This window comes from Hemiscyllium ocellatum, chromosome 48 (genome assembly GCF_020745735.1).
Source record: "Hemiscyllium ocellatum isolate sHemOce1 chromosome 48, sHemOce1.pat.X.cur, whole genome shotgun sequence".
In the NCBI taxonomy this organism is placed as follows: domain Eukaryota; kingdom Metazoa; phylum Chordata; class Chondrichthyes; order Orectolobiformes; family Hemiscylliidae; genus Hemiscyllium; species Hemiscyllium ocellatum.
Window position 1 is genome coordinate 17,377,496 of NC_083448.1, and position 15,376 is coordinate 17,392,871.

At 48.4% G+C, this 15,376-nt stretch overlaps 1 protein-coding gene across 2 annotated transcripts in view; it reads left to right on the forward strand.

Moving 5' to 3' along the window:
- The first annotated feature begins 4,744 nt into the window (after positions 1 to 4,744).
- The window catches only part of LOC132836957 (zinc metalloproteinase-disintegrin-like crotastatin), a 51,565-nt gene continuing 40,933 nt past the window's right edge, over positions 4,745 to 15,376 (forward strand). For both annotated transcript variants that reach the window (XM_060856545.1, XM_060856546.1), the window contains exons 1-6: positions 4,745 to 4,941; positions 8,556 to 8,647; positions 9,128 to 9,204; positions 9,388 to 9,466; positions 14,357 to 14,433; positions 14,632 to 14,815. In XM_060856545.1, the coding sequence (XP_060712528.1) occupies positions 4,881 to 4,941; positions 8,556 to 8,647; positions 9,128 to 9,204; positions 9,388 to 9,466; positions 14,357 to 14,433; positions 14,632 to 14,815 (570 nt within the window). In that variant the 5' untranslated portion in view covers positions 4,745 to 4,880. The remainder of the gene's footprint in view (positions 4,942 to 8,555; positions 8,648 to 9,127; positions 9,205 to 9,387; positions 9,467 to 14,356; positions 14,434 to 14,631; positions 14,816 to 15,376) is intronic.

Genomic DNA, 15,376 nt, shown 5'->3' on the forward strand with positions numbered 1-15,376 from the left:
AACAAACCAAGTTTATCTGGACTCACCCACCCCTTTTCCAGCCTCTCTGTCACTCCTGAAGCCACTCTTGTCACTCTCTCAACCAAGTCTCTGTAATAGCTACAACATTGTAGTTATATGTACTAATCCAAGCCCTAAGTTCATCTTTCTTACCTGTTCTAACTCCTCACATTAAAACAAATACAACTCAGACCACCACTCTGACCATGTTCACTAACCTCTTCCTATCTGTTCTTCCTCTCTCAACCTTACTGGCTTTACTGTCTGACTCCTCCTCAGTCAGTTCACTTGCTGGCCTCCTGCTCTGGTTCCTGCACCCTTCCACTCTAGTTTAAACTCTCCTGAGTGGAACTAGCAAACCTCCCTGGCAGGATAGTTTAGGTGCAACCCTTCCTTCTCGTGTAGGACCCTCCTGCTCCCAAAGACATGCCAGTGATCAATGTTCCTGAAACCCTCCCTCCGCTCACAGCTCTTTAGCCACATATTTAACCATACTATCTTCCTATTCCTGGCATCACTGACACATGGCACAGGGAGTAATCCAGAGATTACAAACCGAGAAGCTCTGCTTTTCAACTTGCTGCCTGACTCCCTGAACTCTCTTTGCAGGACTTTGTCTCTCTGATACTACCTGTATCGTTAATACCAATATATACTACAACCTCTGGCTGCTCAGTCTCCGCTTTCAGAATATCCTGTACCTGCTCAGAGACATCCTTGACTCTGACATCGTGGAGGCAACACATATTCTGGAGTTTTGCCCGTGGTCACAGAAACATGCATGTGTGCCCCGTGACTATAGAGTCCTCTATCACTACAGAACATCTACACTTTGATCCTTTGTGCTGTACACTCAGGATGCCACTAATTTGGCTGCTGTTACTGCTTTCCCTTGAGAGACCAGACCCCCAACAGTACCCAAAACAGTTTTTCTGTTTGAGGGGAGAATGGCTGCAGGAGACTTGCACTGCCTTCCCAGACTTAAACATCATTGGAGTGGTCATCCAACTTTTCTGTGTCTGCATAGCTCTGACTGATGGTGTCATCAGCACACTAAATATGTGACAGGCATAGTCAAGCTCACACGTGCATGTTGCATCTCTACCTCTCTGTTTGTTTCTGTACCTCTCTGTCACACACACAAATACACACACAGGCTCATGTGTGCATGTTCCCATGTCTTACCGTAACATACTTTGCCCACGCGACTGACCTTATTGCTGAGCCCCCAACGTTGAACTTGGCACGAGGATTGTGTCATCCAAAAATTGCTGGAGAAACTCAACAGGTCTGGCAGGATCTGCAGAGAGAAAAACAGCATGAACACTTCAAGTCCGGTGACCCTTTGTCTACTTTCTGTCTGTGGATGTTGCCAGGCATGATGAGTTTCTGTGGCAGCCTGTATTTTTGTTTCAGATTTCCAGTGTCTGCAGTGCTTGGTTTTATTTTGTGGTATTGTGGTCAGTGCTTTGTCTTGTACTTTAAGCCATTGCTGCTCCCTGCACGTTGTGAAACAGCAGGTCAGGCAGCATCTGAGGAGCTGGAAAATCGACGTTTTGGATTGAAACCCTTCATCAGGACGTAAGGGCTCGGCCTGAAATGTTGACTTTCCTGCTCCTCGGGTGCAGTCTGACCTGCTGTGCTTTTCCAGCTTCACATCTATTGACTCTGACTTCCAACATCTGCTGTCCTTATTGTCTTTGAGATGCTGGTCTGTGGTATCTCAGGCTGTGAGTACCTGCAGACATCCTGTTTACTTCTGGTCCCACCAGTGGCTATTCTTTCCTGCTGTTCAGCACAGGATGCTGGCTCAGAGCCAGGAAAATCAGCTACATGTGACTGACTGACCTTGCAGCCTCCTGATTCGTTCACTCTTCCTGCACAAGACCAGCTTTTTGCATTTGTGGGCAGTGAGAAGCAAGATAGTGGAAGTTACCCTTTACAGCTCCTCACTCTTCTTGTACAGGACATAGACAGCAGCAGAAGGTTTCTGTCTCAGTGACAAATCATGGCAGTGTATCAGGCCAGGCACTGAAGCAATTTGAGCTCTTGCTTTTGTTGGCTTCTTCTCTTGTCTGACTTTCATGGACTGGCCTGAGCAGCGGATGAGGCCTTAGAAAGCTTAGGAAAGAATATTGGTGCATTGCTGATATGTGTGGGTGATCAACACAAGGGGTCCTGAATATCACTGGAAGAGTTTCAGTGGTATTGTCCTTTAACTATAAACCTGAAGACCCAGCTCATGCTGTGCGGACCTGGTTCAAATCAAATTGTGGTGGAATTTGAACTTGTTAAAAATTGAGTACCCAGGAACCCCAGATCAAATTACGCCATGGAAGATGGTGGAATTTCAATTTAATTAAATAATCTGGAATTAAGAGTCGAATGATGTCTGTGAAACTGTTGTGGATTATCAGGAAAAGCCCAGCTGGTTCACTAAGGTCCTGTAGGGAAGGAAACTGTCATCCTTCACTAGTCTGGCCTCTATGTCACTCCACACCCACAGCAAGGTGGCTGACTTTGAATTACCCTCTGTTCACTTAGGGATGGACAACAAATACTGTCTCGGCAGCAACGCCTTCATCCTGGGAAAGTGTAAACATTTGGGATTTATTGCCATCCAGAGTAAGAGTCCATATTGAGATTTATCAACGAAGCTGTGTGACACACACAGCAGCAGTGGTACCTGCCTTTGACAGCTGAATATTTACAGGGAAAAGGAACTGAGAAAGTTAATGAACCGTGTGGTGTGTTCACACACATCATCATGGTTATAGCCTAGCTTTCAGGGTGCCACAATGGCTTAGTTTTAGTGCTGCTGTGTCACAGCACCACAGACCCAGGTTCTGTGGAGTTTGCACATTCTCCCCGTGTCTGAGTGGGTTTTCTCCGGGTGCTCTGGTTTCCTCCCACAGTCCAAAGATGTGCAGGTCAGGTGGATTGGCTGTGCTAAATTGCCCATAGTGTCCAGGGATATGAAGGTTAGGTGCGTTCGCCATGGGAAATGCAGGGCTACAGGGATAAGGAAGTGGGTCTAGGGGAGATGCTTTTCCAAGTGTCGGTGTGGACCTGATGGGCCGAAGGGTCTGCTTCCACACTTTTGGGATTCGATGATTCCAGTTGTTTATAATGGGACCATTTTTGTTGTATTGTCAAGACAATGATGTTATGGCGTTTTGCTGATTACTCACATTGTGTTGAATTTGCCCATCAATGATCAATGATATTGTGGAAAGTATGAATGATAAACCCCTCAGGCTGTTGAAGAGCAAAATCAAGATCATTAACTGTGGCAGAAAATGTTCCATAAGCTGTTTCTGGTCTATTATGATGTTGCCAGTAAGGTCATTACATGTCTCAGGAATTGGTATATTACTCCCTCCCTATTCAGGTCATTATTAGAAAGCGTGAGTGCATGAGCTGACAGATTGACCTGGGGCCAGGGAGGAGGGCACATTGAGTGTACAGCCATGTTGTAGAGCGGGTTTGTTCCACGGATGAAGCGGATTTATCAGTGTTGTGTGTGTGAGCAATATTTGCTTGAGGCCAGGCCTCACTGAGCACCGGGCCCTCCTGTGTTCCTCCATCTATGTGTTGTTCCTGCACCTCAGGGATTCTGAAAAGTGAGAGCTGTTCAAATGGCACGGTTTCTCTGGGAGAACAAGCTGCCAGAGGAAATGGTGGATGCAGGTGCAGTTACAAATTTTAACAGGCATCTGGGCAGGGACACTTGTAGGAAAGGTTGGGAGGGATATGGGCCCAGCTCAGTTTGGAAAACTGGCTCAGGATGGATGAGTTAGACCAAAAGGTCTGCTTCTGTGCTATATGACTCAACGGCCCATCAACAGTGCCCTGCCTTCTGCTGAGGCAATTGCAGATGATCGGATGACCTCTCAGGGACAGGGTGGTGGTGGTAGAACTGGGTGGGATGCTTTTTGGACAACCAGTGCAGACTTGATGGGCTGAGTGGCCTGTTTCTGCACTGCAAGGATTCTATGATTCTCGTGTTGCCGGGTATGGAAGGTTTGAGTTCTGAAGATAGGCTGGGACCTTTTTCACTGGATTGTAGAAGGTCACTAGGCGAACTAATAGAAAGTTTATAAAATAATGAGGGGTGCAGACTGAGTTAACAGTAGTTGTCTTTTTCCTAAAATGAAGGATTTCAAGACTACAATGCAGTTTTTTAAGGTGAGAGGAGTGTGGTTTTAAAAAGACATGTGGGGATAATTTTGAAACTGTGGATGATTCATGTGTGAACTGAGCTTCCTGAGGAAGTGGTTGATGCAGGTGCATTGTGGGTGTGGGCCTTTGGGGCTGAATGGCCTGTTTCCCTGCTCTGGGGATTCTATGAAATTACAACGTTGAAAAGACTTTTGGATATGTATGTGAATAACACAGGTTTGGAGGGATAGGGGCCAGGAGCAGGCAGGTTGGGCTAGATTAGGTTTGAGATTATGGTTAGCCTGCTCTGGTTAGACTTACTATACTGTTAGACTCTCTGACTCTGTGAGATGGGACCCAGCTGAGGGGGTTGCTGGGATGACTTTGACAGACAAGTTGGAAAGTCACTGTCAAAAATCAGGGCTGAACAGGTTGGATTGTGCCCCCTCCATTGAATTCTGCCTTCTGAATTTCCAGTAAAGTTTATATTTACCAGGGTTAGTAACTTTCATCTCCAGCTCTGTGATTAAACAGAAATTCTCTCCTTGCGCAATGATACTGCTCCTCCTCCTCCTCCTCCTCCTCTTTGGGTTTGCATGTTGAAACAAACAGCCGGTCTGCAGAATGAGGAAACACTGACAGAGAGGGAGTACAGTCCAGCCAAAACAACACAGCAGAGGCAGCAGGACGTACTGTGTGTTGCCTCGGACAGGTGAAGCATGGTTCACCCCAGCTCTTTGGTGCATTTTCTGCTCCTGTGTTCAGTTGCTGCAGAGTTTGGTAAGTCTTTCTTCACCCCTGGCTGAGTGATACTCAGCTGCTCATTTGAAGTGAATTTGCTGAGTACCTTTTAGGGTGAGCGGGCTGAAGCTTGATTGTGGGAAACATGAATCTCCCTCTGGTCCTCTGAGCAAGTAACCACCAGCTGAAGTAGTGAGGAGGAACAGTGGGGCTATTTGGCTGCACCAGCATCACAGCCAAGCACGAACCTGTCTTCCCCACATCTCAGAGTTTGTGAGCGTGGACTCCTGCAGTCTTGCTTGCCACCTGGTTTAGATGACCATAGGACCTGCAGCAGCATTACTGGCTCACTGTCAGCTCTGGGTAAAGCAGTAATTTCCTGTGGTGTTGCAGCTTGACTATGGATCAGTTCAGCTTGTGACTTTGTGGAGACTTGCCAAAGCCCTATCAAATCCAGACCTGTCAACACTGACTGGTGTGCTGCTGAGTTTCTAACCTTGGGTCGTTGTGTACAATACCAACGTAGCCCTGTGTGCCTGAGCAGTACCATCCTGTGTACAGAGCGGGTGCGTAGGAGGTTGGATCAAGGCTTAGCAGCTCGAGATGGATTGGGTTCATGTGGGACCTGTGCTAGATGGGTCGACTCACACAGGGAATGTGAACAGTGATCACCGAATAAACATGGAGCAGAAACACTCCTGCACGGTGAACGTTTAGGATTTCGATTGCAGTGTGACAGAGGGGCAGCAAGTGAGCCAGACTTCGAGCAGGAGAAATCTTTGAAAATGTTGAGGGATGGGAATAGAGAGGGGAGGATTGAGGGGGCTGGGGATAGAGAGTGGGGGAATGAGGGCGATGGGAACAGAAAAGTGTAGATAAACAATACGTGGAGCATCTTGCTCCTTAACAATGCTCCATTTGTGGCACATTCTAGGACGAGAGGATAACAGGAGGAAATATAGGAGATAAATCGATTTAAAAATGTGTGGGCTTGTGGTGCACGTGGATAACACATCTGACTACAGATTGGAAGATTGTAGGCTTGATTCTACCTAGTTTGAGTGAGTTTTGGGGCAGCACGGTGCCTCACAGCACCAGGGACCTGGGTTCAATTCCAGCCTCAGGCAACTGTCTGTGTGGAGTTTATACATTCTCCCCGTGTCTGTGTGGGTTTCCTCTGGGTGCTCCGGTTTCCTCCCACAGTCCAAAGATGTGCAGGTTAGGATGGATTGGCCATGCTAAATTACCCATCATGTTAGGTGTATTAGTCAGAGGGAAATGGGTCTGGGTGGGTTGCGCTTCGGAGGGTCGGTGTGGACTTATTGGGCGGAAGGGCCTGTTTCCACACTGTAGAGAATCTAATCTAATCACAGAGTTGAGGAGAAACGACTTCTCCCAAAGGGTGTGAGTCTGTGAAATTCGCTACGATGAAGTGTGGTGGAAGCTAGGACAATGAGGAAATGTAAGGAGGAGTTAGATAGATTCTTAATGGGTAATGGGTTGAATGCATATGGAGGGCAGGCAGGAAAATGGGGATGAGGAACCTATCAGCCATGACAGAATGGCAGATCAGACTCGATGGGCCAAATGGCCTATTTCTGCTCCAATACCTTATGAACCTAGGAACGTTGGGGAGACAGAGAGAGAGGGAGGGGGGACAGAGAGTGGAGGACTGATCCTTATTAGGTTAATCATCAGCAAACGGGAGACAAAGGCAATCCATATCTCCAGGGTGGACCTTGTGTGCATGGTGTAATGTGACTCCAGACTATGAGAGGTTTGTTCACAAGACAAAGCTTTTCACTGTGTCTTGGAATGTGTGACAATAAATAAATTCAATTCGATTGATGTTTGTAACTGTTCAGATTCTCTGAGGAGTGTATTGGTAAAAATCAGTGATGAATTTGATGAGCCCTTTCCGATATTGTTCATGTGGCCTGGAGCCTGGGAAGGAGGGGGGCTGTTCTCTGATGAAAGGCTGTCCTTTCCCTCAGTTCCCTCTGGAGTTTGGGAGATTGGGAGGGCTGTTGGAGGCTCAGGAGGTGGCATGGTGGGGTAGTCACTGGGACTGGAGAAGGTGGGAGTACCCTCTCACAGCTAGGGCATCCCCCCACCACCACCACATTTGGAACTGCTATGAGGAAAGCAGTCTTCACCCCAGACTTGTGGGCCTTCAGTGCTCTGGAGTCTCCAAACATTGCAGATATTAAAGGCCAGGATGGAGAAATCCTCAGTCTGGGGGGGAATGCATGGTCCCTGGGGACGATGCAGCAAAGTGGAGTTGAAGATTAGCAATGATGGCTATTAAGTGGTGGAGAGCATGCTCAACGGGCCGAATGGACTTCACTCCTTCTATCTCTCCTGTTTGTGAGTCCTTCACTGGTTCAAAGGGACTTGGACACTCACTTTGGGTGAGGGAATGGGGATCAGCTTGGTGACTCATGCCATTATCTTTGATCCCTCTGCTCTGCTGTGCCATGCTGTGGCGGGTTGTGCTGTGCTGTGCTGAGTTCTGCTGTGTTATGCTGGGCCCTGCTGTGTTGTGCCAAGCTGTGCTGGGCTCTGCTATGCTGTGCTATGCTGGTTTCTGCTGTGCTGCGCTGGGCTGTGCTGTGCTGTGCCATGCTGTGCTGCGCTGGGCTGTGCTGTGCCATGCTGTGCTGTGTTGGGTTGGGCTGTGCTGGGCTGCGCTCTGCTGTGCCGTGCCATGCTGTACTGGCTGAGCTTTGCTATGCTGGGCTCTGCTCTGCTGTGCTGCGCTGGGTTCTGCTGTGCTGTACTGTGCCAGGCAGTGCTGTGCTGGGGTCTGCTGTGCTGTGCTGTGCTGTGCCCAGGCTGGACTGTGCTGTGCTGCGCTGTGCTGCACTGGGTTGTGCTGTGCTGTGCAATGCCATACTGTGCTAAGCTAGTCTCTACTATGCTGCGCTGTGCTGAGTTGAACTGTGCTGTGCTGGGTTCTGCTGTGCTGTGCTGTGCCATACTATGCAAAGCTGGACTCTACTGTGCTGTGCTGTGCCAGACTGTACTGTGCTGTGCTGTGCTATGCTGTGCTGGGCTCTGCTGTGATCATTTGGCTGGAGCAACACTCATTCCCTATTCTGCTCTGAAGCTGCACAGACCAAGCTCAAACCTGCTCTTCATTTGACCAAAGTTTCCTTTTAGTAAAAAGTGAGGTCTGCAGATGCTGGAGGTCAGAGCTGAAAATGTGTTGCTGGTTAAAGCGCAGCAGGTCAGGCAGCATCCAAGGAACAGGAGATTCGACGTTTCAGGCTAAAGCCCTTCATCAGGATTTCCCCATTCCTTGGATGCTGCCTGACCTGCTGCGCTTTAACCAGCAGCACATTTTCAGCAAAGTTTCCTTTTACCCATGTGCCACGGGCACATCCTGAAAAGACTCTTCAGAGACAGGTATCCCATCCCCAATCACCTTGTATTTACAAATACACAGCCTTTGACTATAGCACTGCCTCTTCGGGAGTTGGATATTTAGCAGCGCCCAGTGTCACTGACCTTCAACCTTTCCTGTCAGCATGGGCTCCCTGATTAGACCCAATCACTGAAGGCTCAACCTATCCCCACCATCAGCCTGTAACTTCAGTCAGCGTCTTTGGGTCACCCCAGGGTCTGACCAATGTTCGATTGTGTGTTCACAGCAATTTTAGCGGCTTCCAAACTACCTGACGTCCAGAATTACCAAGTGGTGATCCCCAGGAGGCTCCACACAAAGCACAGACGAACAAGTGAGGTACTGTCTGATACCCAGGAACAGCACGTGTCTCACCAACAACACGGGTTATTGTATAAAACTGATTTTAATCAGTACCATCGGAAGGCATGGGATTGCTGGTTCCAAGCAGAACGTCTGAAAGGTGGACGGTCTGAAGGGTTTATCCTTAGACAAGAACGTTAGGAAAAACTGACAGCAGAGTAACAGCGGGGTTTACAATGAGTCAGAAACACAGGGGTACAGTGACAGAGGGGGAATTGCGAGAGCAGACAGGATAGTTCTGGTTATGAGCACTGAGCCAGATGTAATGACAGCGTTGGGACTGGGCTTCTATTACAACACAGGAAGGGGGACTGGAGGCAAGAATGCTCTGTAAGGCGACTGGTCCAGAATTACAAACCATGAGCAGATGAGAGACAAGTTTAAACAAGAGAAGTGACAATAGGCAGGTGGGGAAAGTTGACATGGAGTTGAATTTTGCCATCTCTCCTCTGGCAGGGCCTTCATCCGTCGGTTATTCAGTTTGAGGTTCCGGTGGACGGCAAGGAGCAAGTGGTGCACCTTGAGAAGAATGAGTAAGTGTTCAGTTCATCCGATGGATCGTGAGGTAAAGTCCTCCACCTTGTTGATGTGGATGGTGATAGTCAGTAGTTTTAAACATGTCCGCTAACAAGGACATGCAGGTCATAGCACAGCATTGCTGCATTATTCCAAAGCCATGAAAGGTGTCTACTTTCATCCTTCCTTCCCTTTCACAGGCAGCTCATTGCGAACAACTACTCCGAGACATACTATTTGAAAGATGGGACTGAGGTGACAAGCAATCCCCTCTATCCAGTGAGTATGATGCAGAATCAGAAACTCAGCAGCTCAGGCAGCATCTGTGGCAAACAGGCAGAGTTAACTGTCCAAGCACAGTGACCTCTTCACTCCATTTCTGTGGAGATGGGTCTGTGTGGGATACTGTCTGTGATCGATAGGCACGGTGGGATATGGGTCTGTGTGGGATATGGTCTGTGATCGATAGGCACGGTGGGATATGGGTCTGTGTGGGATACTGTCTGTGATCGATAGGCACGGTGGGATATGGGTCTGTGTGGGATATGGTCTGTGATCGATAGGCACGGTGGGATATGGGTCTGTGTGGGATACTGTCTGTGATCGATAGGCACGGTGGGATATGGGTCTGTGTGGGATATGGTCTGTGATCGATAAGCACTGTGGGATATGGGTCTGTGTGGGATACTGTCTGTGATCGATAGGCACGGTGGGATATGGGTCTGTGTGGGATATGGTCTGTGATTGATAGGCACGGTGGGATATGGGTCTGAGTGGGATACTGTCTGTGATCGATAGGCACGGTGGGATATGGGTCTGAGTGGGATATGGTCTGTGATCGATAGGCACGGTGGGATATGGGTCTGTGTGGGATATGGTCTGTGATTGATAGGCACGGTGGGATATGGGTCTGTGTGGGATATGGTCTGTGATCGATAGGCACGGTGGGATATGGGTCTGTGTGGGATACTGTCTGTGATCGATAGGCATGGTGGGATATGGGTCTGTGTGGGATATGGGCTGTGATCGATAGGCACTGTGGGATATGGGTCTGTGTGGGATATGGTCTGTGATTGATAGGCACGGTGGGATATGGGTCTGAGTGGGATACTGTCTGTGATCGATAGGCACGGTGGGATATGGGTCTGAGTGGGATATGGTCTGTGATTGATAGGCACGGTGGGATATGGGTCTGAGTGGGATACTGTCTGTGATCGATAGGCACGGTGGGATATGGGTCTGAGTGGGATATGGTCTGTGATTGATAGGCACGGTGGGATATGGGTCTGTGTGGGATATGGTCTGTGATCGATAGGCACGGTGGGATATGGGTCTGTGTGGGATATGGTCTGTGATTGATAGGCACGGTGGGATATGGGTCTGAGTGGGATACTGTCTGTGATCGATAGGCACGGTGGGATATGGGTCTGAGTGGGATATGGTCTGTGATCGATAGGCACGGTGGGATATGGGTCTGTGTGGGATATGGTCTGTGATTGATAGGCACGGTGGGATATGGGTCTGTGTGGGATATGGTCTGTGATCGATAGGCACGGTGGGATATGGGTCTGTGTGGGATACTGTCTGTGATCGATAGGCATGGTGGGATATGGGTCTGTGTGGGATATGGGCTGTGATCGATAGGCACTGTGGGATATGGGTCTGTGTGGGATATGGTCTGTGATTGATAGGCACGGTGGGATATGGGTCTGAGTGGGATACTGTCTGTGATCGATAGGCACGGTGGGATATGGGTCTGAGTGGGATATGGTCTGTGATTGATAGGCACGGTGGGATATGGGTCTGAGTGGGATACTGTCTGTGATCGATAGGCACGGTGGGATATGGGTCTGAGTGGGATATGGTCTATGATCGATAGGCACGGTGGGATATGGGTCTGTGTGGGATACTGTCTGTGATCGATAGGCACGGTGGGATATGGGTCTGAGTGGGATATGGTCTGTGATTGATAGGCACGGTGGGATATGGGTCTGTGTGGGATATGGTCTGTGATCGATAGGCACGGTGGGATATGGGTCTGAGTGGGATATGGTCTGTGATTGATAGGAACAGTGGAATTGATCCACACACAGTGAGGTCAAGATGAGACATTCAGTGATTATAGCAAGCTCCTAGCATCCAGCTGTGAGTCTTGCTCCAGACCCAATCCCCACAACTTGCAGAAAGGTCTGTTGCTATATTTACCTTCTGCTTATGATAATGGAGGAGGTATTGGGTTCACTCAAATGGAGCTGGGGGAGTTTCTGCTTGTGGCTGGATGAATACAGCTCCACTCCATGACTTGTTCAAACATGCCAGTAGAACCTATCTGGAATGGGATCATTCAGATGCCAGGAATCTGTACCCCGTGGCAGTCAGCTCACAAGCAGTATGTTCTGTCAGGACTGAGTCATCGAGTCATAGATCTGTACGGCACGCAAACAGACCCTTCAGTCCAACTCCTCCATGCTGACCAGATATCCTCAATTAATCTCATCCCATTGGCCAGCACTTGGCCTATATCTCTCTGAACTCTTCCTATTCATATACCCATCCAGATGCCTTTTAAATATTGTAATTGTACCAGCCTCCATTACTTTCTCTGTTAGCTCATACCACACGCACACCACCCTCTGCGTGAAAAATTGCACCTTTCATCCTTTTTAAATTTTTCCCCTCTCACCCTAAACCTATGCCCTCTAGTCCTGGAATCCCCGACCCCAGGGAAAAGACTTTGTCAGTTTATCCTATCCATGCCCCTCATAATTTTATAAACTTCTATAAGGTCGCCCCTCAGCCTCCAATGCTCCAGGGAAAACAGCCCCAGCCTGTTCAGCCTCTCCCTGTAGCTCAGATCCTTCAACCCTGGCAACATCCTTGTAAATCTTTTCTGAACCCTTTCAAGTTTCACAACATTCTTCAATTAGGAGGGAGACCAGAATTGCACACAATATTCCAACAGTGGCCTAACCAATGTCCTATACAGCCGCAACATGACCTCCCAACTCCTGTACTTAATTGCTCTGACCAATAAAGGAAAGCATACCAAACACCTTCTTCACTATCCTATCTCCCTGTTACTCCACTTTCAAGGAGCTATGAGCATGTGCTCCAAAGTCTCTTTGTTCAGCAACACTCCATAGGACTGAGAGGCCTCCCACACTATCAGGCTCATTCACTGGCTCCCACATAAAAACATGCAGAGATACACAGACACACACACACATAAAATTACACATAGAAAGACAGATCCATATGCATGTATATACAGTCATGCATATATACACAGTCTCACAATGCACAGACACAAACACTCACATATGCACACATCAGTACCCGATATTTACGGTTTCTCTCTCTCTCTCTCTCTCTCTCTCTCTCTCTCTCTCTCTGTCAGGGAAAAATCCATCCACCTCACTAATATCTTTTCGGGAAGGAAACAGTGATCCTTATGTGACAGCAGACCCACAGCAATGTGGCTTATATTTGAATGCCCCCTGGACAGTTCAGGATGGGTAACAGATGCTGGCTGAGCCAGTAATGTCCACATCCCATGAAGGCAGGAAGAGAATTGGGAGAAATGTGTGTCAGATGGGGAAGCTTGTGTTTGTGTAAGGCTTTGGTAATCCCTTGTCAGAATGGATCAGTAAGTGTGATCCCAGATTACATTGAATACAACCCCTCGGTCACCTTTAAATATATTCACCTGCTTCATTCAAGCAAAGGACAAGAAAATAACTTGGTATTCACTTTTTGGAGATAGGCAGGTGTTATAGAATTTGAAATGGTTCAGAAAAGGTTGACAAGGATGTTGCCAGGGTTGGAGGATATGAGCTATAGGGACAGTCTCAATAGGCTGGGGCTGTTTTCCCTGGAGTGTTGGAGGCTGAAGGGTGACCTTATAGAGGTTTATATAATCATGAGGAACAGGGATAGGATAAATCGACAAAATATTTTTCCTGCGGTGGGGGAGTCCAAAACTAGAGGGTATAGGTTTAGGGTGAGAGGGGAAAGATATAAAAGAGACCTACGGGGCAACTTTTTCACACAGAGGGTGGTATGTGTATGGAATGAGCTGCCAGAGGAAGTGGTGGAGGCTGGTAAATCGCAACATTTAAAAGGCATCTGGATGGGTATATGAATAGGAAGGGTTTGGAGGGATATGGGCCGGGTGCTGGCAGGTGGAATTAGGTCAGATGGGGATGTCTGTACGAGTTGAACCAAAGAGTCTGTTTCTGTGGTGTGTGACTCTCTATGACAGAGCAAGACCTCTGTGTATGTGTGGATATTCTCCCTGATCTACCTGTTCTAATAGGTCATTACACCCCTCTGAATAGGGTGGAACTTGGCCTGCTGGGTCAGAGCAAAGGACATTACCACAAGAGTCCACCCGATGTCTGAGTGTGCAGGGATCTTCCTTTACAATGCTGTTTAACAATCTGCTCCCAGACCTTTTGCTTCAGTTCAGTACCTCTTTCCCATTAACCACACTTGGGTTAAACAGATCCCGCAGTGCTTTGTAAATACTCCACAGCCAACTCATTGCACCCTTGAATGTGGCAACTCCTACGTAGTTGTAACCGATTATGGCCCCAGGAAACTTCTGGCATGTCTTACCACTAATAATGCGGAGGAATAGTTGTAGCATTGGGCTTGTACATGAATGAGTTTACAGATGCAAGCTCCCACCAACATCAGCAATATCAATTCAGACAGCCGCTGGACCGGGTGCTGGTTAGGAGATGGATGATCACTGGGATAAAAAAGGCAGAAAGCAGAGTGGACCTGGGTTTCTGGCAGGGGTCGGGGTGGGATAATGGAGACAGTTGAATGTGGGACTCACAGTCCAGCCTTCCTACTCATTCTGGACTGAATGGCTGAGGGCTGGGCTGATTCTGGAACAGTCAGGGGCACTGTGCTGCATCTATGTTCCATGTTCTAATTTTATTCGAATGCATGTAAAACGTGGACAGCCTCTGGCCCACTCTATCCAGAGAACGTTGGGGCTGAGAACGAGAGATTTCTCACAGATAGTGTTGATCTCATGGTTATCCCTGCCTCCCAGTTGCTTGTGCTTTTTAATGTCCTCTATCTGGTTACCAGTTGCAGTTGACACATTTCCTTTTTCTTTGTTTCTCATCCATTCCCCTCCTTCCTGCTAATGGCCAGGATCATTGCTATTACCATGGTTACATCAAGGGAGAAGGAGGATCTTCAGCAAGCTTCAGTACTTGTGAGGGGTTCAGGTAAGATAAGCCTGACATGTGGTCTTCCCAACAACAGCAACCTCACCCCGGTACAGCTCGTGTCTGCTGGGTGGGAGGACTGAGCTCCACAGCCTCACTGACCACTTCTGATTTCTTGCACATTTTCCTGCTGGTGCTTCAGCCTTTTGGATCCAACTGGAGCCATCCTGGTTGACCATGGTCTCTTCTTTTTCCCAGCGGCTACCTCCACACAAATGGCCAAAGGTATGTGCTGGAGCCTCTGAAGGGTTCAGACAAAGATGAGCATGCACTATACCTGTACGAGGAGCTCAGACTCCCCCTCAAAACGTGTGGGGTCGTCAACACTTCAGAGGACAGCTTAGAGCCAAGAGTGGAAGAGACTTTCAACTCCCCTCGTGAGGTACTCACATCAATTTGACTTTTGTCTGTAAATACATAATGTGTGAACACAAAAGGAAAGTAGGGGGAAAAGAATGACTTCCTTTGAATGTTTACCATTGTACGTGACGTGAGTAACTCTGCCTGGACCCAACATTTACTGCCCGTCCCGAGTTCCCCTCATGAGAAGGTGGGGGTGAGCTGCCTTCTTGAACTGCTGCAGCCCATGCCCTGTACGTAGACCCACAATGCCCTGAGGGAGGGAATTCCAGGATTGTGACCCAGTGACACTGAAGGAACGGTGACATATTTCCAAATCAGGATGGAGAGTGGCTGAGAGAGGTACCTGCAGGAGGTGGTATTCCTGGTATCTACTAACCTTCTCCTTCCAGATGGAAGTGATCAGGGGTTTGGAAGCTGCTGCTTGAGGATCCTTCAAGAATGTCTGCGATGCGTTCTATCGATTACACACTTGGCTGCTATACTGAGCATCAGTGGTGGAGGGAGTGGGTATTTGTGGATGTGGTGCCAGTCACGTGGGCTGCTTTGTCCTGAATGGTGCTGTCCACGTCCAGGCAAGTGA